The 26,518-nt window shown below is 37.9% G+C and overlaps 1 protein-coding gene across 1 annotated transcript in view; it reads left to right on the top strand.

The window, feature by feature from the left end:
* Positions 1-224: 224 nt before the first annotated feature.
* The window catches only part of TMC1 (transmembrane channel like 1), a 54,669-nt gene continuing 28,375 nt past the window's right edge, over positions 225-26,518 (top strand). The window contains exons 1-7 of the mRNA XM_018085841.1: positions 225-258; positions 8,270-8,332; positions 8,466-8,835; positions 10,285-10,425; positions 19,699-19,789; positions 20,933-21,014; positions 22,840-22,946. Of these exons, the coding sequence (XP_017941330.1) occupies positions 225-258; positions 8,270-8,332; positions 8,466-8,835; positions 10,285-10,425; positions 19,699-19,789; positions 20,933-21,014; positions 22,840-22,946 (888 nt within the window). The remainder of the gene's footprint in view (positions 259-8,269; positions 8,333-8,465; positions 8,836-10,284; positions 10,426-19,698; positions 19,790-20,932; positions 21,015-22,839; positions 22,947-26,518) is intronic.

Here is a 26,518-nt window from a genome sequence, read left to right as displayed (position 1 = left end):
TTGATCCTAACCTGTCAACCCTAAATAGTAAGCTAAACATTCATGAAAGATTAATCACTTAGGAAATTAGTATCTTCTTATATTTCAGTGAATGAAACTTCACCAGCGCCATCTGTTCAGTGACAGACAGGATGATGTTGTGCTACACTTCATCTTGAACCACTCAGCCTTCAGACTCTCTCCTGTATAGGTAGCACCTGCAGCAGCCGTCTGAAATAGTCACGATGCCTAAGCATGAAAAGTCAACAGAAGGAAATGGTAATTACAAATATAATTATGCAACTGAAGCACGTATTCATTTTCTGCATGTAGTTCAACAGTGTGCAAGTTGTGTTTTCTTCTCATTCTTTTTAGTGTAAAATCTTGCTATTCGTAATTCACTCTTTTGCTCATTAATATGTTTTATTGTGGAAATTGGCTGGTTATAGCATGGGAGGGTGGCTTTCCACTGGTTAGTAAATCAAAAGAGTGTAACTGCAGCCCTGTTACTTGTCTTACACTTATATGTAATTTATAGGAAAGACTAAAAAAACGGATGTATTTTGTGGCTTCTGTAAGCTGCACAAAAGCAGTGCTTACTTTTCTTATTGCTTTCAGTATTTGCTATGAAATGTCAAACATCCCTCACAGTAAGATTAATAATATTTCTATACTGATACTACCCTGTTCTGGATCTAGAAAATATTTTTGTAGGATAATAATGCCCAACAGTTTATACTGGCAATGTACAAGGCAACTCTTTAATATGAGAAGTGCTTTCTGTTCCCATGGGCAATACTACTCTTTCTAAAATACAGATTTTTTTCATATGGAACAAACGTAACCTTTATTATCTTCAACCTGGAAGAAAATTGTCAGGGACCTTATTCTAGACTGGTTTCTGAATGAATTCATTAGATCTTGGTAAGTACCAGGGCTGCTTCTACTAAACAGACTTTCTATATTTTTAATCCATAGTTGTAACGCATAGTAGTAATAAAATATTTTCTACTTCCATAGAAAACATCAGAAGGGACTACTTAGTTTTTTTGGCAGCATATAACAGGTAGTTCCCTTTAAAAGTCCATTGTATTTTTTCCCCTTATGTCTGAGCTCCTCTGTTATTTCTTCCCCTCAGTTTTTTTACTACAAGACCATTTACTGATGAATTTAATTTTCAAGCAGTTCATGCTAATGGAATTCTTTTCAGCATGTGACAAGCACAAAATTTAATGCAGCATAAGAAATTACTTAATGGCTTCAACAGAATTTCTGAGTAAGAAACCATATGAGCTTGATGACAGAACATGTACATTTTTATAAGCATTTAAAATAAGAAAATTCTAAGAATATCACGGTTCTAAGTTTACCATAAACACCTGCCTTCTACTTGCAAATATCTGACTGAATTGACTTATCTTCTGATTCAGTGACTTTATTGTTCTTTCAAATTCCTAAGCTGGAGCTCCCTTACAAGTAAATATAAGACACTTTCAGAATGTAGTTCTCAATCCACTTCTGACTTAAAAAGTTCCAAGGGCTGGAGTTATCTAGCACAGGGCTGAGGAGCTAATCTAGTGATTTCTTTGCAACAGGTTTTGCTTCATCATTGCTGACAGTCCTGAGGAATATTCTTGCAACATATGCAAAAAATGCATTCTAGAGCCATACATTTTTGGGGTTTTTTTTGATATTTTTAGTGAAGCCATTCTTGGTTTGGCCCTTCTTTTTGTTTCATAGTATGTCTTCTGCAAAAATCTATGACAGTGGGAAATGTATGGTTCATTATGCGGAATTCATGGCTGCGAATTCATTGTTCCTGGCATCTCATGCAGGAAAAGACAAACAAAAGCAAAAATATTCAGAGTGTATATTTAAAAGGGAACAGTTGGAAAGTGCCTATTACTCTCTAAATATTATAAAGAGAACGTGTGATGAGCTGGTCAGCTCTAGTTATGCACCTTAAAAGAGCTTTCTTCTCATGAGATTGTCAAAAATACAACTGACTTCAAATCCATTAAGAACATTACGTATGTAACTTGAACATAAACTCTTTCCTTCATACTATCATGTATTGTTCTCATTTTAACAGTACTATGAATGAATGACAATAAGCTAAGTAAATCCCATTTTAGAACCTGAAAAAGTCCGATTAGTATGATTTACTGCAGTCTCAGACTTCTCAGAGTGCATTGAACACTTAATATTCTGATCTTAATTCTTGCAGTAAATACTGCAATTAAAATGAAAAATTGCCCACCATCACACAATGCAATGTGAAGACACAATGCACGTGTAGTGTCTCCTTGTTGTTTTATTAGAGTAGCCAATGGCTCCTGCAAGCTCATTAGTTCTCTAGTCTTAATTAAGGCAAAGGACTACATGGTTAGATCTTTGTGGGCAGAGGTAGGGAAAATATAGATGTACATACAGAGATGGTGTAAGATATAGAGCTCTGGAAACTTTTATGCATGTTTTCCTGAAGGTGGTGAAATATGAGGGGCTTCTCACTGAATTATCTTCCTCCTCTACCTTCTGTACGTTTTATAACAATAAAATCAGATTTGGCTCAAAATTCTTGCTCTGAAATTGTGCAATAAACCTATTCATCCCTGAAGAGAAAGTTTGTCTAGGAGAAATCCTGACCCACAAACTGAGAGGCAGTTTTCAAACCTTGGCATGTTTAAGTACAGCCCAGAAGGAAACTGGAAAGAGGACAGTGTAATCAGATGATGCATCCAGTGCCAGCCATGGTGTCAACATGACCTATGTGAGCTCAGTCTCTGTCATTTTAGTAGAACATCAGTAATCAGTAACTTTTCCTTACTAATGGAGAGCAAATGAGCTATTTATGGATGTGAATTGAATGGATTCCATTTGCTCCCTTGTAGTCCTCATCTGTAATTTTCAAATTTTGACTGGGCTACAATTAGCTGGACAAGCTCTCTTCACTGGCAGTCTGCAGAGAGGAAAAGCTTATTGCCCCTGAGCCAACTTCTGGAAATTCTTTATGTGTATAAGTCTGCAGGACACAGCATATATATTAAGGCTAGAAAGTCTTCCAAGACCCTGGTGTCTCTATGACATTGTAGTATAAACAGTCTGCCTACTTTACTATTTATGATCTTGCCAATTCAGATGGGAAGGATAAGCACGATATTAGCTTCTATATGTGTAACTGAATAGGAATTATTATTTTACTTTATAAATTCACAGCTATTACTGGACAGAACAAATTTTTTGTGTTTTGTGATTTTTATTTTTTGTCCACTGGCAGAAAAAATTGCAACACTAAGGGGGGAAAAAGAGAGGAAAAATCAAGCATGATCTCAGATACAGAGTGTAATGATTGTTCTATGCAGGTAACTTTTATTTGAAATTTCAGTGTTTCAAATTCCCTTCTTTTGGGCCTGAGGTGGGTTAAGGTGTTTTTCCCAATGTCTGGAAACAGACTAAGAGGATGAGATCTCTAGTGTTAGGGTTTCAAATCTTGGATGTTGAAGTCTACACTAATTCACTCTTGCAACAGAATTTCTGTGAGATCTTGGTATATTATTTCTGATATGTTTCACAGCTGTTGCTTGTAGGGATATTTACTGGACCTGAAGTGTTCTGAGATACTCTCATATTTACATGATCAGAAAGAAAAACACAGAAATGTACGTAAATACATAGAATTGAATATTGTGCAGCTCTTCCCTCTTTTTGACTAGTACTTCACAAGCATTTATTCTCTAATATAACCTTGTGTTGCTGACATTTCTACATGTTGGGCAGTCAGTTTGTTATCTATCTAGGCTGATGTCTTTCCAGCACTGAAAAATGCCCAGCACGGTCCAGTTCAGAGGAATACACAGTAATTGCTTGCACAGCTCTATTGGTATACCACCTATGTCTTTGGCTTGACAATTAATAAAATAGAAATTTATCTTATAACATATACAAACAGTCTGACAGCATTTTTTGATATACAGATTACTTTGCATAGTGCTGAATTTTTTGTAGCACCAAAATGCAGAATTGTTTAACAGCAGTCAGTTTCACATAGCAGTAGTGGGAACAGGGTATTACAACGAGTCACATTGCGTGAGATAGTTCCAAGAATCATTATGCCTCTCACAGTGAAAATCAAGAAAATTATGTCAGTATGGAATAAATTTTTAAAAGATCCAAACCATGAAATCTGAGTAGTAGCCTCGATAGAAGGTGTACAAAAAACTTGGGAAACAAGATAAGGACAAAACAGCCCCCATAATCTGCTAAATAGGCACCTCATAGAACAAAGACTGTGGTGTTGCTAATTTTTTTTCTGTCCTTAGTTCTGTCAGCAGCCAACATGCTAATGTTTAGAGCTCTCTCCTGAGCTGTCTGCTGTTCTGTCTTGTGTCTGTGACATGCAGGTTAGACTGAGCCCGTATTCAGGATGCCCTCTTTTAGCCTTGTTGGCTCATTTGTGGCTATAGTCTAAATAAGACTTCAGGTAAAATGATAGTTTACTCAGATTACACTGTCACTGCCCTTAATCTAGAAAGATGAGAACGTTTCCCTTAAACTGCTGTGGAAAAAAATAAGAAAGTGATTGTATTTCCTAGAGCAAAAGGAGTTATGGACTATATCTTCAAATATACTTAATGATATATACAAATGTACTGTCATTAGGACAAGATGATGTATCCTGGAAGATATAGCAGTTGAGCTTTTGCTCTGGGTCACATAAACTCAAATTAGGTGAGTCAAAGGCTAATAAGCTGATATTACCCCTATGAATATTAATACTGTGAAGATAAGAGGTCTTATCAATCCTTTTCTAGAAAAATGAGTAATTCTAGACAGTGCTTTTGTGAGACTTAGTTGATTTTATTGGAGGATTCACCAAACTTTTGATAAGCAGGATCACATGAAGATCTGTTTAAAAAATCCCAAGACCAGTATATGAACTTCCCCTATAGTGAGGATTTTGTTCCTGCATCAAATACTGCATTTTAACTTTAACAGGCCACAGTATCAAAAATGCTCCTTGGCTTCCTATAGTATTCTATTACAGTGTCTGAGGAATGCACTCTACGGTTTCTCTATGTTGCAGTTTATAGCAGAGCATTTAAATTAAGTGCTACACTGCACATATATATAGTGTCACCATGAAGTGTAATTTGTGTATTGTTGAAATACTTCTCCAGTAATTCAGTAAGACAGGGTTTTCCACAAGCACCTAAATTGCTGAGTTATGGGCTGCCTGGCCTGTCCCTTTCCTCTTTGAAAAGTATTACAGAGTTTATCACCTGTAGTAGCATTCAAATAATAATAATAAGCACAGTAATGTTTTTATCTCTTATTGCTCAAATACACAACCAACTAACAACACAGGTCTTTTATGGGGCGTGCAAAACAGAGAAAGACAGTTATGTGTCTGCTGTGTGGGGTGGTAATGTAGCTTTCATGCAGTCATGCCTATACACTGTTAAGGACAGATCTTGGGGTGGCAAAGCTCTTCTATCCCCTCTACTCAGAGATTTGTTTCCCTCCTGAACAGCACTAACTGCTATAAGAGCTGTCACAAGTGAATAACTTTTAGTTCTATCGTGAGCTTCAGCTTTTATGTTAGTGACACAGCTCATGGAATAAAGTAGGGAGCTAGAATACTGGAGTCCTCCAGTATTCTAGGAATAAAAAGGAACTGACTTCCAGTTCCTTTTAAAAATAAGTTCTAGTAAAATGCTTTCTGCATCTGCATCATACCCAAAGACCTGGAAGAGATCTCTTATTCTGTAGATACACCAGAGGAAGAAGGGCACACCACATTTTATCTTTCTGTGAAGTTCTGTTTGGAGATACAATTTTAAATTTTTGCAGAAAAAAACATTTTAAGCTGTGTCTGTACTTGCTGGGTGTTCTTATAGCACCCACTTTTCTTCTAGCTGCATGATTCCATGTAATCACTGGCCGTGTTTTCTAGGTTTGTTTTGTGGCTACATCTATTTCTGTTTGATTTCATGTGTTTTCTTTATTTCTTTAAAAATTTGTCTTTATCTCTCATGTGCCTGATCATTTAGATGCAAAAAAACCAAAACCACACTTAAGTTAATATTCAGATATGCTCCTCTGTAGTAGCGTTCTCAATACTTTCTTCAAGCAGTCTGAAATCTGTAAATTAGCTTAGGACTTCATTTTATCTCAAATGTTGGATTCAGTGTAGCAAATTTATTTTCCTTATGCTATTACAGTTAGACAGACTCCAGCAGCAATCTTCTACCCTGTTTAAGTCTCTATGTTGCATGGTCCCTTCTCACTTTCACTGTTACCTGAATATGATATTAACATGATGTCAACTCAAGCTTAATACACTTCACTGCTAATGCACATTTCAGTATATATGGTAAACCTCCTCGTGTTTGCTAGTTGTATAAGCTCATCAGACTCTGCGTTGAGGCCAATATTTTACCATTAAAGTGCTTTTCTGGGAAATTCTGTTCGGCTGTGGGAGATCAGCAAAAACATTAGTTTCAATAAAAAATAGTGTCTTACTGTTGCATGTGAAGTATCTGTTTAGAGATGTCTGTCTTCATCTTTACAAGCTTTCAATAGCAACACAATGATCTTTATCAAAAGATGATCCTGTTACTGTCAGCAGCAGAAGGCATGTGTCCAGGCAGAACAAAGGAGCAGTTATTGACGCATTACACTGATAATGCTGAGTGATAATATTTTTGCACAATCTTAAAAATTATGGTGCAGATGCTGGGGAAGTGATAGAAAGTGTTAATCACAATTGAATGTTTTGTGGAGGAAATACATACACTCCAGTTGTAAAATGCCAGTCAAATTCTGGATAACTCTTTACCTGTTACTGCACAAAGAAGACCCTAGATTCCTTCTTGTTTGCAGCCTTACTTATTTTACTGCTTTTCTTTGATATTAAGTAAAGCTAAGAAGTTGTGCTTCATGGTTATCTATAGTAGTCCCTAAATAAATTGAACTGCACATAAATTTTCAATGAATCACTAGTGGCTTAGTAAAATGTATGAAATGAACTGGGGAACTAGGGAATGCTTGAAAAAAGAATATAAAGAACAATTATAGATGAATGAAAAAGGAAGATATCTGTAGTTTCTTCTCGCCTGAAAACTGTGACTGTAGGGATCATTACATGTCACCTGTTCTCTCTGTACAGAGGGGAAATTAGACAACAGACACACAAACATGCATAGTGTATAGGAGTGGAATGACTGCTACCTATTTCTACTATTTCATGGTAATATCTCTTAATCTTCTCATTAATTTCTTACTACCATCTATTTCTATAAATTCCACTGATGTGTCTAAGCTGCTGTCCCACATATGTGTAGAATCCATTAGCACCTGACTTCTCGTGTGTTGCTTCTGAAGAAACATTGCTAAGGAATATTAGTAGCAGTTTCAGAAGTGACCTGTTGAGTAACATGTTCATACCAATGTTTTCAGAGAGCATATCAATTAGATATTATGATGGATATGATACATATGAGAGGAGTATTTTAATTTATTCTCTATATAAGCATGATCTCAGTTTGGATAATTTTCTGCTTATTGATGGGCAACAGAGACATCATCGCTTAATAAATTTATTGAGACTGAGAAAATTAAGCAAGAGACCCACTCCAAACCACAGATGTTTCTAAGGAAAAACACTATTCTTCTGAAATAGACTATCTCTCTAAAGCGTTCAACATTTTTATTGTCTCATGAGTGGTAGAGTGGGACTGTGGTACAGCATGCAAGTGAGCTAGGTCAAGTTTTGTCACTATGCTTAGAGATTTGGTTGCTGGAACTTAGTGTAAATCTCCTTCTTCTGGAACTACCCTCTTCAGCTATGTTGCAACTATGAATCTTCAAGCCCTCCAGTCAGACAAATCAGAAAATTATTCTTTTACTCTTCTTTAATCTCAGCCAGTCCTTTTTCTTTCATGTTTAAGAAAATCTTCGAGAATTCTCTGAGAAGTATTTTCATCCTCCTTGTTCTTCTTCAAACCATAGAATATTTTTAGAATTCTCCTGTCCTACTTATTTTTGCCATGAGGGAGAGTTCATGGCATCACTTTGAGGCTTATGTATTTGAGCACTGAAGGAAAGTGGAACTATTTTTTCTGTTTTCATCTTATTTCTTGAAAACTATTTGCCGTGTTCCAAAACCCTGTGTTCATGGAACGGTGTAAAGGAGTACAAAGCAGTAATTGCCAAGAATTTCTTGAAAACTCTGCATTCCTAATGACAAATCCACACTTCCTGTGCACTGGCCTTTGTTTTCACTCCACAGATGGCAGTGGTGACAATGAAGAAGGCAGTGCAGCTGAGAATGAAGAAAATGTCAAAGGAACAGGTCAGTAATATGGATTATTTTGAGGCAGATTCAGACATTTTCTGACTATCAGTATGAATGAAAGAGTAGGAAAGGTCTCCTTCTAACATACTGCCTTATCTCATGTGTTTTTATTTTTTTAAATTGATCACAGATAAAGGTAGGAAGAGAGCAACTCCAAGAACTGCAAGAGGCCACGGCAGGGGGAGAGCCAGGCATGGTGATGAAGAGAATGAGGATGATGAAGATGGGACAAGGAGAGCTGGGCATCACAGGCACAGAAACCGTAGAAGAGGACGAGCAGCTGGAAATGAGGGTAGTGATTCTGATACAGAAGCTACAAAAGCCAGGAAGAACCAGGCAAACCAGAAATCCAAGGAAGGTGATGAAGAAGAGGAAGATGGGAAAGGGGGTAAGAGTGGGAAAGGCAAAAATGAGAAGAAAGCGGACAAAAAGCCTGATAAGAAAGGGAAAAAAGAGAAGGCAAATAAGAAGAAAAAAGACAAAAAGAAATCAGGATCTGGGTAATTCAGTAATTTTTTTTTCTTACAATAAAGCCTGCGTAAAACTTGCTTTCATTTACAGCTGTGAAATACCAAGAGTCAGCAGGACTCATATGTTACAGCTGAATTAGAGCCAGACAGATATATTTTTTCCTGCAGTAAGGAAGCACTGGGTGAGTGAAATGGGAACTTTCCACAAAGTCATATCTAATTCAGTGGAGTGAAGTCAGAGTTTTGTCACAGGTCCAGGGTGGGACCTCAGGAAATGACCAGCCAGACCCTTTTGGGACTGCTGATACCCCGCAGATTAGGTCAAATCTGGTCAGGCAGAATGGGAACTCAAGCCAGGGTCACCCTTATTGTGGTTAAAGATCCAAGGTTTATGAGCTGTTCTCTAGAAAAAGGGAGAGAAAATGATAGAGGAGAGAAGAAAATGACAGAGAGAGGTGATAACAGGTGAGATCTCTCCTGCTTTTTCCTTTCTAGAAAAATAAGATCCCCCAAACTCCAAGCTGATAACCCGACAAACAGCCAGGGTCTAGTTTTATTTCCAGTATAGAACTAAAATCTTGATGCTTCTCAAGTTCTTTTTTCCTAGCCAGGTTCGAGCCAGATTTTTTATAAAAGATTGGTGTCAAAATTCCAAAAACCCAGAACCAAGGACTGAGATGGGATTTTCCAGTCTGTCTCTCACTCACTTCCTCTTAAATATCACTGTTCAACTTTCCAAAGCATCTAATGCAACCAGGGGCCTTTGGAAGAACCCACTGACATACAGCACTTCAAAAAAGCATTTCTATTTTTCTACCATCCTAGGATTCCTTTGCTCCTTGTCCCTCCTTGTGCTTTTGAAAGGAAGCAACCCATGGGAATGGTGTATAATGCAGCAAATGGAGCTAGGCATGGTTTTCTCAATAGAGAGGGAGAGAAAATCCCATCCTGCATTCAGTACTTACTACAACTTTTTCTGTTCCCAGAGACATTACTGGAGAGAACAGTGGGAGTGAAAGGAAAGAAAAAGTACAATGAGATATGTTGTTGTATTAATTTGTCTGGTATCTCATTTCTATATACTTCTACTTCATTTCCTTTCCCTCTGAGAGTACCTAAAATCTTACAGCTGCAGCTAGAGCATCATCACCTCACCACTGTGAGTTTGGTTGGACTCTTAGGAAGCTGGTTACACTTGCAGGAACAATCAGTGGGTGCCAGATGCTTCCCCAAGAGCTCTGCCCGCTCTGTCTGGAATGCTGAAGGTGTAGTGCTGGTTCACCTGCAGCTCTGCACTTCATGTGCAAGCTTTGCTTTTCATACTTAAATAAATTACAAGTCTACGTGAAGTGTGTCCTCCCTTCTGTGCAAGTATGAAGTCTCAAAGTTAACTAAAATTAACACGAAGTATGTTTTTCTGTGAAAACTTCCATCCTATCTGAGTTTGGATGATGTTTTTTGTTCCTGCTTTGTTCAAAGCTCTGATTCTGACTCTGAGGAGGAACCAATTACAGAGGAGGAATTGGCCAAGCTGAAAGAAGAGGTAGAAGAAAAAAAGAAACTAATTGCCACACTACGAAACAAACCATGGAAAATGAAAAAGAAGTTGTCTGTCCTGAAGTACGGTTTGTTTTTCATAATGAATATCTGCTATTCTGCTTTACACTTTGCACTGTTTTTCTGAATTATTGCTGTAATTTTTGACCTGCTCACAAAATTAATTTCAAAACATTTCTAATCTCTCTTTCCCAGGATGTGTTTTCACAGTAAGTAGAGGTAAATGGTATTGCAGATCAGTGCTTTCTTGTCCCTGTAGAGCTGAAATCAAGTATGAAAAGCTAATATATTTTTCTTTTTGGAATTTCCATTATAACCCCATGCAAAATCTTTCCTTTTTTTCAGTTAGGTTGATGTTGGTAAATTCTACCATTGGTAAGATTAATATCTCATTAACATCTCTCAGAAAAATGAGAAATTTCATTATTACCTCAAGATTACTGGGGGGAGAAAAGAGGATTTATCTCTCTAGTCTAAATTTTTTGAAAGAAGATTTTTTTCAACTTAGGAAAAAGCAAACTGATTGGAAACTGAACTTCCATTTTGGTTCATTTTAACACATACCACGGAGAAAACTGCCCTAACAAACCTATTGCTATATTTTTACAAAAGCTAAAAATTTTAATTTACAGTTAAATTTCCACCAAGCACAGAAACTGGGTAAATGGAGAGAAATTAATTCTTTTGTCAAAAACTAATATGCTCCTCTGTTTTGAATAGCTCATTCCCTGCAGCATTGATCAAATGCCAACAAAATCCATGTACATAAAGACTGGTATTATTGGCATTATTCTTGCGCATGTGAAAAATGGACACATGCTGGCTTTAATCGCCTTAAACTTGTAAATCAATAACGTGACTTTTGAATACTCTTATATTAACATTTCTTACTCTTGAGGCTCTTGGTAAACAGTTGTTATTAGTGAGTATTTCCCTATGTCATCTGCTTCTTCCCCTGTGGAGGATTTAGAGTATTTTAAGATGTGTGGAGAAAAAGAACAACCAATCTTCTTAAAGATAGAAGAACAAATTGCCCAATTCTTTGTATTCCAGCTTTCACAGTAGAGGGATACTTCTCTGGAGATTTATTCTCAGCATTATGAGAAATGTTATTTAGTGTAAGCCAAAACAAACCTCACTTCCACATTTTTTTCAGTATCAGTACCATTTTTTCCCCCCAAGAACGAAAAAAAGTACTCTCCAGGAATATTCCGTATATTCATGACAAAATAAGACCCAAAAAATATACTCTTTTCTTATTATTTTGAACAGTGAATGTTAGGATCGATTAGGACTTTTCACTGTAAATGTTATTTTTTTAAAAGAAGTGTTGTCAGAACAAACAATTTTTTTTGGGAAATATTTAATTTCCTCTAAAATTTGTGTTCTAAAAAAAGTAATAAATTTAAAATGGTTCAAATAGTTTGCTTCAACATTCTCAAAGTAACTTTTTTTCATGACTTAGAAAGTATATGGTGGGAAAGATGATTTATACTTAGTTTCAGTGACTGCTTTGCAAAATGGTAAATCTTTTCCTTCATTATTATGTTCTGAAAATGTATGATCAAACAATAACTTTAGAACACAGATGCAGAACTAGTTACTCTGCAGAAATGCCTTCTGTTGAAACACGGCTGAGAGCTCATTGTGAAAATAAGATTCTTAATAGAGGTGCACTGGCAGTTTAGATCAGCTCTAATTTCTAATTTAGATCCCTGTGTCTAAAAAGATGTATTTCAAACAGCCCATAATTATTCTGTGAAGAACTGTGGCTAGATGAGGCTACTGCTTTGTTGCAGAGTCTCCTTCTGTGGTTTGAAGTTGAGCTGTGCTGATATGATCAGACTCTAACCTCATCTTGAGATATTATGGTCAGATCTTTAGAGGTCTGGAGATACAAAAAAAATGAAGCAGAAGACACAGAGAAGGATGGAAACATATTATGCAGAAATAGCATCACCACTTTCCTGGGCCTTAAGCAATAGATATGTTAGGCTGGGGACATAGTGGCCTGAGAGTTTAAGCGTGCCTGGAATCCAGACTTTTTCTCAGTTCCAAGACAAATATTCTCTATCAGGAGAGTTTTCTTATCTATTAATTTTCCTTCCACTGATTTATATGGTTTGTGAGGGCTGTTGTTTTATATTTCCTATGGGAGATGATAACTTGTGCACATTTCTTCTTGCCATTGCATACTCAGGTCAGCACAAAATTACCTGAAGAGCCATCAGATGATAATGACCATCAATCATTACTTACACATCTGAGATTTAGAGAGGAGGGTAAACTATTGAAAAGATTTCATTGACAGAGTCCCTTAGGAGTCAGTCCTGAGGGGGAAAGGAGTCCAGGAAGGCTGGATACGCTTTAAAAAGGAATTTTTAAATATTCAGGAGCAGGCTTGTTAAATATTCAGGAGCTGGCTTCCTCCCCATGTGTAGGAAGACAAGTTGTCAGGTGAAAGACTAGACTGGTTAAATAGAGAATTTAGGCTTGAATTTAGGCAAAAAAAAAAAAGAACCTATCATTTCTGGAAGGAGGGTCAGATAACTTGAGAGGACTGCAAGGATGTCATGAGGTCATGTATACAGAAGATTAGAATGGCCAAAGCCCAACTAGAATTTGATTTGGCTGCTACAGTTAAAGACAACAAAATAGCTTCTACAAATACCTTGGCAGCAAAAGGAGAGTCAAGGGGTGTCTCCATCATTTGTTGAATGCGTAGGCACCATCCCGAGAGTGTTTAACAGGCATCTGGATCTGGCAGTGGGTAATATGGCTTAGTGGTTTAGGGGTTACAGTGGTATTGCTGAGTTGAAGGTTAGACTGAATGATCTTAAAAGTCTCTACCAACCTTGACTGATCTATGATTCTATGATTTTTGGGTTAGAAGGTACAAAAAAAATAAAACTCATGGACCACAACTTCAGCTGTTGCAAATTGGTGAACATCCAGGGAAAGCTATCTCAACCTACCTCTGAGGGTCTACTTTTGGGAACTGCATCCCTGTGTGTGCATTTTTTCTGTTTGAGTTTTGCAACAATATGAAGGAAAGGGTTGAGTTTAAATGCTGTGCTACTGTATTTGCTTCTGGTATACTCATCTCACTGCCCTTATTAATGCTCATACACTTGAGATAACCAAAAGTTTGTGCTATAAAATCACAAAGTCTGTTAGTAAGTATGTAGTTTATATCCAACAGCAAAGCTTGTCATGGTACTAATATAACCAGAGAATTGAGCACAAGAATCCAGAAATGTGCCGACAGTGGTCTCACTTTAAAGTTGTACCACAAGCCAGTTAGTAAACTGTGAAAACATGTGAAATATAAATAAATAATAAAAAGTATATTTATATAAAAAGACAGTACAGTGCCAAGCTTAGGCCTTTTTAAGGACTTCCAGGTAAACACAGACCATAAAGAAAGACATGAGAACTTCTTGGTTCTTTTTTTCTCCTTAAGAAAATCAGAGCAGTACAAAGTCTGCATAGGATCACAGAATGGTTTGTGTTGGAAGGGACATTAAAGGTCACCTAGTTTCAACTCTCTGCCATGGGCAGAGATGCCTTCCACTAGACCAGGTTGCTCAGAGCTCCATACAACTTTGCTTTAAACATTTCCAGGGTTGGAACACCCATAGGTTTTTCGGGCAACCTCTTCCAGTGCCTCACCACCCTCACAGTAAAGAATTTTTTTCATAATATTTAACCTAAACCTACTCTCTTTCAGCTTGAAGCCATTCCCCTGTGTCCTGTCAATACATCCTCTTGTAAAATGTCCTTCTCCATCTTTCTTATTCTGGAAAACTGCAGTTAGGTCACCCCAAAGCCTTCTATTTTCCAGTCTGAATAAACCATGTTCTCTCAGTCTGTCCTTATAGGAGAATTGCTCCATCCCTCTAATCTACTTTTTGGCCCTCCTTTGGACTTACTCCAACAGTTTGATGGCCTTCCTATGCTGGGTACTCCAGTGCTGAATGCATCACTCCAGTGTATCAGAGTGGCAGAATCACCTCCCTCACCCTGCTGGCCTTGCTGCTGCTGATGCAGTCCAGCACATGGTTGGCTTTCTGGGCTGTGAGTGCACATTGCCGAGCCATGTGCAGCCTCTCATCTGCCAGCACCCCCAAGCCCTTCTCAGGAGGGCTACTCTTGACCTGTTCATCCCCTAGGCTGCTTAATTGCTCCAAACCAAATGCAGCACCTTGCACTTGGCCTTGTTGAACTTCATGAGATTCTCATGGGATCACTTCTCAAGCCTGTTCAGGTCCCTCTGGATGGCATCCTGTCCTTCAAGTGTGTCAACAGCACCACTAACTTCATGTCATCTACAAATTTACTGAGGGTGTACTTGATCCCTTCATCTATATCATTAACGAAGATACTAAATGACACCAATCCCGACACAGACCTCTGAGGGACACCATTTGTCACTGATGTCTGTGGGGACTCTGAGCCATTGACCACTACATCTGGATTTAACCATCTGACCAATTCCTTACTCATTTAACAGTCCACTTATTGAGTCCATATCTCTACAGTTTAGAGAGAAGAATGTTGTAGGAGACCATGTAAAGGCTTTACAGGAGTCCAGGTGACCCTTCCCTTGTTCACAGGTGTAGTCACTCCATCAGAGAAGGCCACATGCTAGGGAGAGAATATATTATGGTGATTTTTCACTAATTTTTTAGCATAATTTATTTTATTACGGGACTCAGATCACCCATCAAGACAGGTGAATTTGAAATAGGATTATTTTGATAAACATGCAAACCCCAAAGATACATTAAGATGCATGCATAAGATAGTGAAAAATTCTCATCTTTTGATGCACTCTTTGTACTCCCATAAATCAGTATTTAATCTCTCTTACTGTGTTCATACTGGCAGTCCTGGAGGCCAGACTGGTTGTCCTGGAGGCCAGCTGGATATTAAATAACACTGTAATTTGCCCATTATTACTGCTGAACAGCTTTTCAAGTGGCCTGTGCCTGACAACAGTTCTTTTGAAATATGTTTTTAGCCAATCTTTTTAAGACTTGGAGAAGTCCTGGATGATCAGTATTAATGTGACATTTCTTTTTAATGAGTTTCTAGATCTTAGAGTCTGAAACCTTCCTGACCTGTTACTGAAAGATGTGATCAATCCACTTAAATCCAATTCATTAGCAACAACCTCTGAGAGCTGTAATTCATCCTCTCTCTGCAACACAGAAGTACCCAAGGTACCATACACCTAGCACTTTGGAAGCTGTAACTCCACACCTAATATTAATTATTAACTCAGACTTCTCCAGGACAATAATGCCTGGCCCCATGAAACATTTACTAGTTCTTGCATCTGTAATTCACTTAATAAGCTTTCTCTGAAGTTTCTTTAAACTCACAGTTAGCTAAAGGGGCACACTTTGGCCTATCTTGTGATATAGATAATTTACCTATAACACGATACCAGTAATTACAAAGCTCTGTTTTGTTGCTCTGTGTTGATTTTGACACATCCTCATGTTAGTGAAGTCTCATTACTTCCAAGTGGGCATGAATATGTATGTATGTTATGTGCTTTTGGTTTTTGTTGTGGTTTCTAAAGTAATTATAAGACTACTTTTTATTACTTGATCATTCTTCCTGTTCTCACATTTTATTTATAGCAAAAAAGAAATGGAGGAAAGGACAAAGTGTGACAAAAGGCTGCAGTGATGTACAAATAGAGGTCTTCCAGTGAGATAGTTTAGACATCAAGGTATAAATCTTAATTGAGTAATCTATTGAATTACGTTTAACAAAAAAAGGGTGTGTGTCACAGATATGGAAAGGACATGGTCCCTGACTGAAGTCCCTAACTGATGCCAAGTTTTTGCTGAACTTTAAGGGCAGGAGGCTTAAGTAACCCATGAACCACAGAGGTTGGGAGTAACCTAGTGGGACTAGTTTGCTGCAGAACTGGTGGGGAAAGAAAAGATGAGGAGCAGAACTAAAACATATTCTGTTTGATGACTCCAGCATCATCTGGTAGTTATGCTTTCTGTATTAATTCTTCGCATGTAACTGTACAGATGTTTCAGCCTCATTACTCATAGGGCCTTTATTAAACTTTTTTTCTGCACTGAATTTGCTTTTCAGATATACCATTAAAGCTCTGGTGGGAATTTTTCATAGTATCAAGTTGTTATTGAGTGTTGCATTTAATTACCAATTAAATAAAATCTATAAGTGATGCAAGTATTCATGGATGCAACTAACAGACAGGCTGCTGTGGGGCCCTTAGTAACTCCTCTATATATTTGCATGTGGTGAGGTTCTCTTGTAAGACTTAGCATCTCTAAAAGAGCAATATCAACTTGTTATTAAGAAAGTTATTGGTGAAATCCACCACACACTGAAACATAAGACATGCTTGTAGAACATTAAAAGCAACTTGATTTCATTTATTCCAACAGTGGAAGAAGACTTTAACTTTTCTTTCGCAAAATAATTGATTTTTTTAATATTCTTTCAAATGCATAATAATAATAGCATAAAAAAATCATTTAGATTGGAAAAGGTCATTACGATCATTGAGTCCAACCGTTAACCCAGCACTGCCAAGTCCCTCATCAAACCAAGTCCCTCAGCACCACATCTATATTTCTTTTAAAAACCTCCAGGGATGGTGTTTCAACCACTTCCCTGGGCAGCCTGTTTCAATGCTTGACAACCCTTTTGGTTAAGCAAATTTTCCTAATATCCAATCTAAACTGTCCCTGGCACAAACTGAGGCTGTTTCTTCTTGTCCTGTTGCTTGTACCTGGAAGAAAAGACTGACTCCCATCTCACTACAATCTCCTTTCAGGAGTCAAACTGAGAGTGTTTTTGATCCCCTCTTCCAGATCATCAGTAAAGATATTAAACAGGATTAGACACAGTATTGAGGTCTGGGAAACACCACCTGTGACTGAACACCAGATGGATTTAACTCCATTCACCACCACTCTCTGGACCATATAACCTGTGCTACTTTTTTATTAATTATGCGATGATTATTAACGATGTGATGACTTTGGCTATTACTTCTCAAGAATGGGAAATATTACTGACACAGTTTTTGATGCATATTTGAAACATCCACTTCTCATGGTCACTGTGATATATGCATTAATGCCAATAGTTCTATTAGTTAAAAAAAATCAAAGTGCATTTTTTCTGACTAGAACAAAATTCAGTGTAAATGGAAAATGAAAGTAATACTGCAAGTCCACCATTTGGGCTTAGCTGATTTCTTTCCAGATTTATACAAAAATCTATAAGTACAGGAAAACAATGTATTAAAAAAATGAGAGGAGTTACTTCATACTTCTTTCATGAAACATGAAAGTAGCTTCACAAATATTGTGCATGAATCCCACTGGTTTTGTGCTCCAGCCTTACCTTGGAAACTGAGTTGGCTGCATGCATAACCACCAAGTAAGAAGTAACTGGTTTGTTTGTGATGCAGTGATGAACTTAGTCCAATGCACAGAAACAAAGTGAAAATCAGAGAAAAATAAGTTATAAAGCAGAAACATTTGAGGAAGAAGGGATGCAAGGAGAGATGAAACCTCAGCCACTGGCAAAGTAAAATGTAGGGAAGCATCCAGTAGAGTCAGCAGCATAAAACCTCTAGGTCCAGTTAACCACCTTCAAAAAATAATGTTTTGGTTTGTCCTGAAGAAAAAACTAAAATACTAATAACACTCCAACTTGAAATATTGCTTGATGGAGGGTCAAGGAGGCAGAGGAGGATAAGAAAAACTAGTTTTAGTAGAATACCTGTGAAAATATTTTAAAATAAATCAAAAAGGCTTGAATTAGGCATAAAAAATAAATATTTTCATGAATTTCATTGTGAAAAATCCTATCCTATTTTTGCTTAGCTTCATTTTATAGCAGAACAAGTTTGTGGGGAGCTTTAGTGTTCATCTACAGGTGCAAGATGTGCTCATATCTGCTACAGAGGATTTTTTTACTTATTAATGGTTGTTTTCTTATTATCTCCTTAAATTTCTTACTGCTTCACTGTAAAAAAAACCCAGCCTACAATTTGAAGTATTCATATTCCTCAGCATAACATAATTAGTGACTGAAAACACAAGTTTTCTACAGCTCTGTAGGTTTTGATTTCAGAAATTTTTCATGGACAAGTCTAAATTACTTAGAGATCAAAATGATAGTAGGAGGGTTTCCTTTCTAGTTCAGAATACGATATGCTGACCTGGGAGACTGGCACATGTTCAGTTTATCAATTCTGGCTGCTTTTATGGCAGTGTTCCAGCACTGGCTGCTGAATTTAGGAGGAAGCTGCCATCTGCTGTTAGGACTGCCTTAAATCTGTTGACTGCAGCAAGATTTCAAATGCTGACTCTTGGATGGGGTTTCCTGGACACTGGTTTCCTGAAGCTGAACCAGTCTATTTTCTATTACTAATTTGGGAGGGATGAAATTTAAGTGTGGATTTTTTTTAAGTATCAAAATGAAAGAATGATCTGTGACCACTGAACCATAAAATCTTGGAAGGACTCAGAGTGGCTTGGAGAATAAGAAACACACAGTCAGTGCCAATGTTAGCTAAATACAGAAAGATCAGACTCCAAAATCCAGAATACAAATGTGATCTAGAAGCACAGAATTGGGAACAAGGAATCTAGACCCTTAAAATGACACTGACTTGATCCTCAAGGAACAGCTCTGAAGTGGTGAATACGTGGGCTGTATTATTTAACTTACATGTATTTATAAGCAAAACTTTAGTCTTATGGGGGCTAGTGAAGTTACACTTCTAAGAATGACTCTGGGAATGATACAGCTAGAGAAGATATATGCAGAAATTCTCAGGAGTTGAATTAAACCTAGTATTGAGTAGCATAGCCACAACAGAACCAAGGCTTTAGTGTATATCTATCTCCAAAACAAATAATGAAAATAAATTTTCCTTAGGTAGCTGGACAACAATTTATTTTAAGTGGGACCAGGAGGACTAGCAATTTGTAAATCATGCAAATGAGCAGTAGCTGAACTTCTAAATTCACTGTGACTAAAAATATTTGATACCATTGACTGGATGTAGGTGGATCTCAGAGCTACAAATACATTTGGATTGGAGCAGATTTCTGAAATTGCTTGTACTTTTTGCACTACATATGATTAGTATTCTGTGAAATACAAAGTTTCAGAGATTTTCTTTCCTAACATTACTAAGGGAACAAGATTTTATAAAATTCTATGAGGAGCTGAAACACAAAAAATTAAATTAATATGGTCGAGACAATATAAAATTTACTGTATCATTGTCTATATCTCTCTTTTGCCATCATTTTTCAGGGAAGCCCAACTTTTTGTTGAAAAGTTTGAAGGTGCTCTTGGAAAAGGAAAAGGAAAAAAATTCTATGCATACAAAGTGATGATGACCAAGGTAAATTGTTTGTTTCACTAACTTCCTGTAAAGCTAATGGCGAACCTTTTGTAAATTATTGCCATAGGTACTCATCTTCCAAAGTAGAGTTCCCTGTCTTTCTTTGCATTTTAAAACTTTTATTTCCACTGCCCTTGCATGAAAGTATTTCTAATGAGAGCTGACAGTTGGATTGAAATTTCTTGTCCAAACAAAAATCAACTGTTTTACAGGAGTTTTCAAGAATTTAATTTCTTGTGAAAGTTAATTTCTCTTGGTGTAGATTGGGTATTTTTGTGGACTGAATCTAGAGCTCAGTCTTTCTCTTGAGATTCGCATTCTTCCAAATACATATTTTGACTTAGTTTTATGTTCTGACACTCCTTTACAGTACAAATCTAACTGTGTTGAATAGGAATGGTTTGGGAGATTCACTTCAAAAGCACACTGTTGCCCCAAACTAAAATGCTGATGCAGAAAAGTGCTAAGAATATTTGTCAGGACTACTTGTTATGACCAGGTTTACCCTTAGTTAGACTGGATTTTTTGCAAGCAACTGTGTGATCCCGTCTCCTAAGCATTGACGGTCACAAAAAGTAATTAGGCTTTCAAACTCAGTTGGACATAGGAAGCTCAATTACAGAAGTTAAACTCATTAATAGATAAACTCCTGGGTAAAGTATTTGTAGTTAAATGACATAGCTTAAGCTCCAGATTTAAATTTTGAATAACAAAGGAAATAAGAAATTAGGTCTCAGAAACAATTCTAAAAAAAAGAAAAAGAAAAGAAAAAGGAAAAGAGAAAGAAAGACAAAAGGGAAAAGAAAGAGTAAAAGGAGAAGAAAGAAAAAGAAAAAGAAAAAAGAAAAAAGAAAAAGAAAAAGAAAAAGAAAAAGAAAAAGGAAAAAGAGAAAGAACATGACACAAAAGGAAGTGATTAGTTAATAATTGTGGAAGAAATAGAAACTTCACACAAAGCCAATAGGAGACATATTCAGAACAAACAAAAGGAGATGGTTCTTTGCAGGCTGTTACTCTGTAGACTCTGACAAAGGATACTGTGCTTGGTTAAGGGCTTACATTAGCTCAAGGGAGAACTGAGCATCTGGACACTGAGATGATGGTGTGTTTTTCTTTTTTTTCTTTTTTTGTGACTCTTTTCAGAAATGGATGAAATTTCAAAGAGACTTTGAGAATTTTAAGACAGCCTGCATACCCTGGGAAATGAAAATTAAGGAGATTGAAAGTAAGTAAATAAAAATAGTATCAATTGTCATACTTCTGATGTCTGCCAAAATGATAAATTACTTCAGAATATGTGTCAGTATTCAATGCATAGTTTAAAATCAATTAGTATTTATTTTTTCATTAGTATTGGTTGAGCTTGATATTATAGTTAGTTGAAAATTTCCCTGAGAGAGTATTAGTCACTTCATAGAAAAAATCCTCCATACACAGGTACCAGTTCAAGAGCCACTGTAGAAGTTAGTCTTGGAAAGGTGGAATTGGGATTTAGCTATTTCCTACCTTCACTTTATTTGGTCTGTATTTATAATATACAGATTATACTACACAGACTATACTGCAATTATTTCTGCCATTTTTCATTATCTTGATCCTCTTGTAATATGTATTTCTCTCATTCTCAGACACATATTATAGCACAGAGAAAATGATAGCAATCTTGGATGTCCACATATACTGGACATAAATATAAACAAGGCAACGTAGTTGGTACTATAGGTATGTTTGATAGTAGATGTTTGTCACAAGTCAGTTTTGCCTTGTAGTTCCAGTGATGAATTTAAATTGCAGCCCTTTGTTTGGAACACATTTGACTTAACTGCATAGATACCTGAGTGAGGTTCTGCCACTGATGAAATGCAGATGAAAGTGCAATGAAACTTGTTTTAGAAAAGTTGCATTTGGAAGGATTTGTGGGTTGCATCAAAAGGCAATAACCAGAACAGTAGAAAAACAGGAAAATGAGAAATGGTGAATTTTGTGGGGCTTTGGATTGAAAAAAAAACCTTTGAGGAGAACTTATATAATGTCCTTAAACATACAGTCTACGGACTGTTTAACAGATTATCTATTCTCTTGAGGTGGAGTTTAGAACACATAATCTATTATGGATACATAATAGCTATCTTGAGTAATGGTTCTGCAAGATTCTTTAAAGGAGTAGTCCTTGCACAAGCTCTTCTGCTAGTAATAACTTCCAACAGGCATATTTCTTACCTTTTAAAATAAGAATTGAAAAATGGAACAGGATAATTTTTCCAGACCTGTTTCTGTATCTATTTATCTTTTCATTTGAAACAACTAAAGTTTTTGCTGAAGGGTATCAAAATCTCAACGGGATAGTTTCATAATCTTGAGGGGTAAGATTGCAAAGTTTACTCCTTTTCTTTAAGTTTTTCTTCTGTTCAATGTATTGCTAGGGAAAGCTGCAATTGCTTTTACTTGCAGAAAGGATCATCTGCCAGAATGCCAGTAATTTAAGGAAGCCTTCATCTGGTAATAGGACTGCCTTCACACTGCATACTGGTAGAACACATAAACAGCAAAGTAAAAGAAAGAAAGGGTACAAACACTTGCAGATAATATTGTTCTTCCCTTATGAAAAAATCTGGTGAGCACTCCAATAACAGCGCTGACAATCCCCATTGGCTAATTCTGTGCTGCTTCCTATTAACATTGGGCAGGTGCTGGCTTAGCATGTCGAGAATGCTTAAAATCCACATCAAACAGAAAAAAGAATAAAAGGAATCAAAATGTACTTACAGAGGTTACTTAATAGTAGCAAGTGTCATAGCTTTTATATGATCCTAGGTAGTCCATATAACTAATACCTTTATATTTTTTATTTCTGTTTTCTCAGCTAGGTCAGTGAATACTAGTATGCAATATGCAAAAAAAGCTAGTAGAATTATGGTAATAAAGACGATTAAAAGCCTCCACTGATTTTCTTTATTTTAAATAAACTTTGATCATCTTCATCCCTAGGTAAAATAACTTCAAACAGCTAATTTATCTGCCTTTTTGTCACATCTGAAATGTTTTCACAGGTCACTTTGGCTCATCAGTAGCATCTTATTTCATATTCTTGCGCTGGATGTATGGAATAAACATGATTCTCTTTGGACTGACCTTTGGACTTGTAATGGTGCCTGAGGTGGGAATCTTTTAAATTTTCATTGAAAATTGCCATAGGAAACTGCCTTCTAACAGGAAAGGAAGGCTCAATATGCAGATGGGACCCAACTCATAGGGAAGTCTGCTGTCTCCCAGGGGCTTAGGTAAGAGACATTACTGAAAAACTCTCCAGTCTAATAAGGCCACATGAATACTATCCACTACTGGTTGTTCAAGCTGGTAGCAATGGAATAACAAAGAATTCCGAGGACATCAAAAGAAGCTTAAAGGCCATGGGAAGATTTGTAGAGGGATCAGGAGCACAGATAGTGATTTCCTCAATCCTCCTGGCAACAAGAAATAATACTGATAGGAATAGATAGATCCATCGGGTCAATGAGCGGTCCAAGGTTGGTGTAATTGGAAAAATTTGGGGGTTTTTTGACCATGGGTTGATCTACTCAACACCTGGTCTAATGCACCTATCTCAGGGAGTAACAAGAGTTCAAGCCACAGGAGCTCATGGGCCTTGTTGACAGAGCTTTCAACTACCTTGGAAGGGTGAAAGAGACAAAACTAGGCTTACCAGCAATGAACAATGAGATGGCGTGCCAAACCAAAAAAACAAGCAGTAATGGGATCCCTCAATTTGCTTCACGAGGTGTAGGCTAAAATGTAACATACCTGAAATGTTACTACACCAATATAAAAAACATGAGGAACAAACAAGAGGAACTCAAAACTTTAGCCCAATCCCAGAGATTTGATATCACTGCCATCAGTGAAACCTGATGGGATGAATCCTGTGACTGGAGTGCCCTGTTGGATAGTTACATGTTCTTCAGGAGGGATAGCTAGAACAAGAAGGGTGGAGAGGTGTCACTGTATGTAACAGAGGGGACAGAATGTATGGAGCCCACAGTTGGCAATGGCACAGTTGAGAGCCTCTGGGTAAGAATCAAGGGGCAAACAAATAATGCAGATGTCATTGTGGGAATCTGCTATAGACCTCCCAGCCAGGATGATGATGCCAACAAATCACTCCTTGAGGAACTAAGGGACACTTTCAAGTCAACCACCCTTGTCCTTATGGGGGACTTCAACTTACCAGAAATGAACCAGGAGCATCACACAGCTGGTTCAACCCTGGCCAGAAGATTCCTAAAAAACCTGAGTGACAATTTTACCGAACAGGTCCTAAGGGAACCAGAAAGATGCTGTCCTTGGCCTGCTGCCTATCAACAGAGGGGATGTCATGAGAGAAGAGGAGACTGATGGCCATCATGGCCACAGCTACCATGAACTGATTGAGTTTAAAATTTCTGTTGACAGGAGGAAAGTGCCAGCAAAACCTCAACTCTGGACATGAGGAGAGCAGAATTCAGGCTGCTCACGGAATTAGTAAGGAAGGTCCCCTGGGAGAACTGTTTTTGCAGCTGCTGAGGTCCATCAGTGTTGGTCACTTCAGACCACCTCCTAAGGGCAAAGGAGCAGGCAATTCCCAAATGTTGGAAGTGAAGCAGTCAAGTCAGAAGGCCAGCATGGCTGGGCAGGGATCTTCCTTGGAAAGACAGAAAAAAAGGAAGGTATATGCCCTGTGGAAGCAAGGCCAAGTGAGACTGGATGAATTCAGAGATGCTGCTTGCCATCGTAGGGAGAAAATTCATGTGGCCAAAGCTTGACTGGAGTTGCAACTGGCCAGAAATGTGGAGGACAATAAAAAGGGTTTTTTCAAATCTATCAATGGCAATAGGCAGTATAGAAATATTATCAACCCATTACAGGACGAGGATGGTCACCTCACAAAAAGGGACAGAGGTGTTTAACACTTTCTTTGCCTCTGTCTTCAACATCAGTAATGGATCAAGGGGTCTCAATGCCCTGAGCTGAAGGAGTGTGACTGCGCGATTGATCAGCTCCCAGTTGACCCAGAAATTGTGCGGGATCTGCTGCTCCAGCTGGATCCCTACCAATCTATGGGGCCTGATGGGATTCATCCCAGAATCCTCAAAAAACTGGCTGAAGTCATCACAAAATCTCTTTTGATGATTTTTGAGTGGTCTTGAGAATCTGGAGAGGTCCCAGCTGACTGGAAACTGGTGAACATTGTTCCTATTTTCAAGTAGACCAAGAAGGATCTTGGAAACTACAGGCCTGTCAATCTCACTTCAGTGCCTGGTAAAGTTATGGAGAAGATTATTCTGGGAGGTATTGCAAAACATACGAAAGACAATGCAGTCCCTGGTCACAGCCAGCATGGCTTCATGAGAGGAAAGTCCTGCTTGTCAAACCTGATTTAGTCTTATGAAAGGTAACCCATCTGGTTGCTCAAGTGAAGCCAGTTGATGTAATCCTTTCGGATTTTAGTAAAGCTTTTGATACTGTCTCTCACAGCATCCTTCTAGACAAAATGTCTAGCAGACAGCTGGATAAACACATCATGTGGTAGGTGAGCAATTGTCTCATGGGTCAAGCACAGAGAGTAATAGTGACTGAAGTAACATCAATGATCTGTCACTAGTGGGATTCCGTAGGGCTCCATCTTATGAAGATGTGCTCTTCAACATCTTCATAAATGACTGGGACATAAGATTGGAAAGGATACTAAGCACATTGGCAGACAGTGCAAAACTGGGAGGAGCTGTTGACTCTCTCAAAGGCTGGGAGGTCCTGCAGAGAGACCTTGACAAATTAGAGAGATGGGCAATCTCTAATCATATGAAGTTCAACAAGAGGAAGTGATGGATTCTGCACCTGGGATGGGGCATCCCTGGCTGTTGGTATAGACTGAAGAATGAGATGCTGGAAAGTAGTGTCATGGAGAGGGATCTGGGGATCAACAGCAAGTTGAATATGAGTCAGCAGTGCCCTGGCAGCCAGGAAGGCCAACCGTGTTCTGGGAAGAATCAGGCCAAGCATCCCCAGCTGGGTGAGGGAGGGGATTGTCTTGCTCTGCTCTGCACTGGTGGGGCCTCACCTTGAATGTTGTGGCAGTTTTGGGCACCACAATATAAGAAAGATATTAAGCTATTAGAGAGTGTCAAAAGGAGGGCTGCGAAGATGGTGAAGGGCCTTGAAGGGAAGCCGTATGAGGAGTGGCTGAGATTACTTGATGTATTCAGCCTGTAGAAGAGGAGACTGAGGGGAGACCTCATTGCAGTCTACAACTTCCTTGTGAGGGGAAGAAAAGGGCAGGCACTGATCTGTTCTCTGTGTTAACCAGTGACAGGACCTGAGGGAATGGCCTGAAGTTGTGTCAGGGGAGGTTTAGGTTGGATATTAGAAAAAGGTTCTTCAGCCAGAGGGTAGTTGGGTGCTGGAAGAGGCTCCACAGGGAAGTGGTCACAATACCAAGCCTGACAGAGTTCAAGAAGTGTTTGAATGATACTCTTGGACATGTGGTGTGACTCTTGGGGATTATCCTGTGCAGGGTTAAGGGTTGGACTCAATGGTCCTTGTGTGTCCTTTCCAACTCAGTGTATCATGTGATTCTGTGAGATTTCATAGGATTGGACCCCTAAATAAGTTTTTAATCTCTTTGTGATCCATTTGAAACTATTAAAGTATACTAAGCCTGTAAAGGTGTACTTTCTTTGTGGACAATTGTCTCTA

The sequence above is a fragment of the Manacus vitellinus genome, unplaced genomic scaffold, assembly GCF_001715985.3.
Source record: "Manacus vitellinus isolate BGI_N305 unplaced genomic scaffold, ASM171598v3 scaffold_9_pilon, whole genome shotgun sequence".
NCBI lineage: Eukaryota > Metazoa > Chordata > Aves > Passeriformes > Pipridae > Manacus > Manacus vitellinus.
The sequence above is the reverse complement of the archived record's forward strand: the minus strand, read 5'-3'. Positions and strand labels throughout refer to the sequence as shown.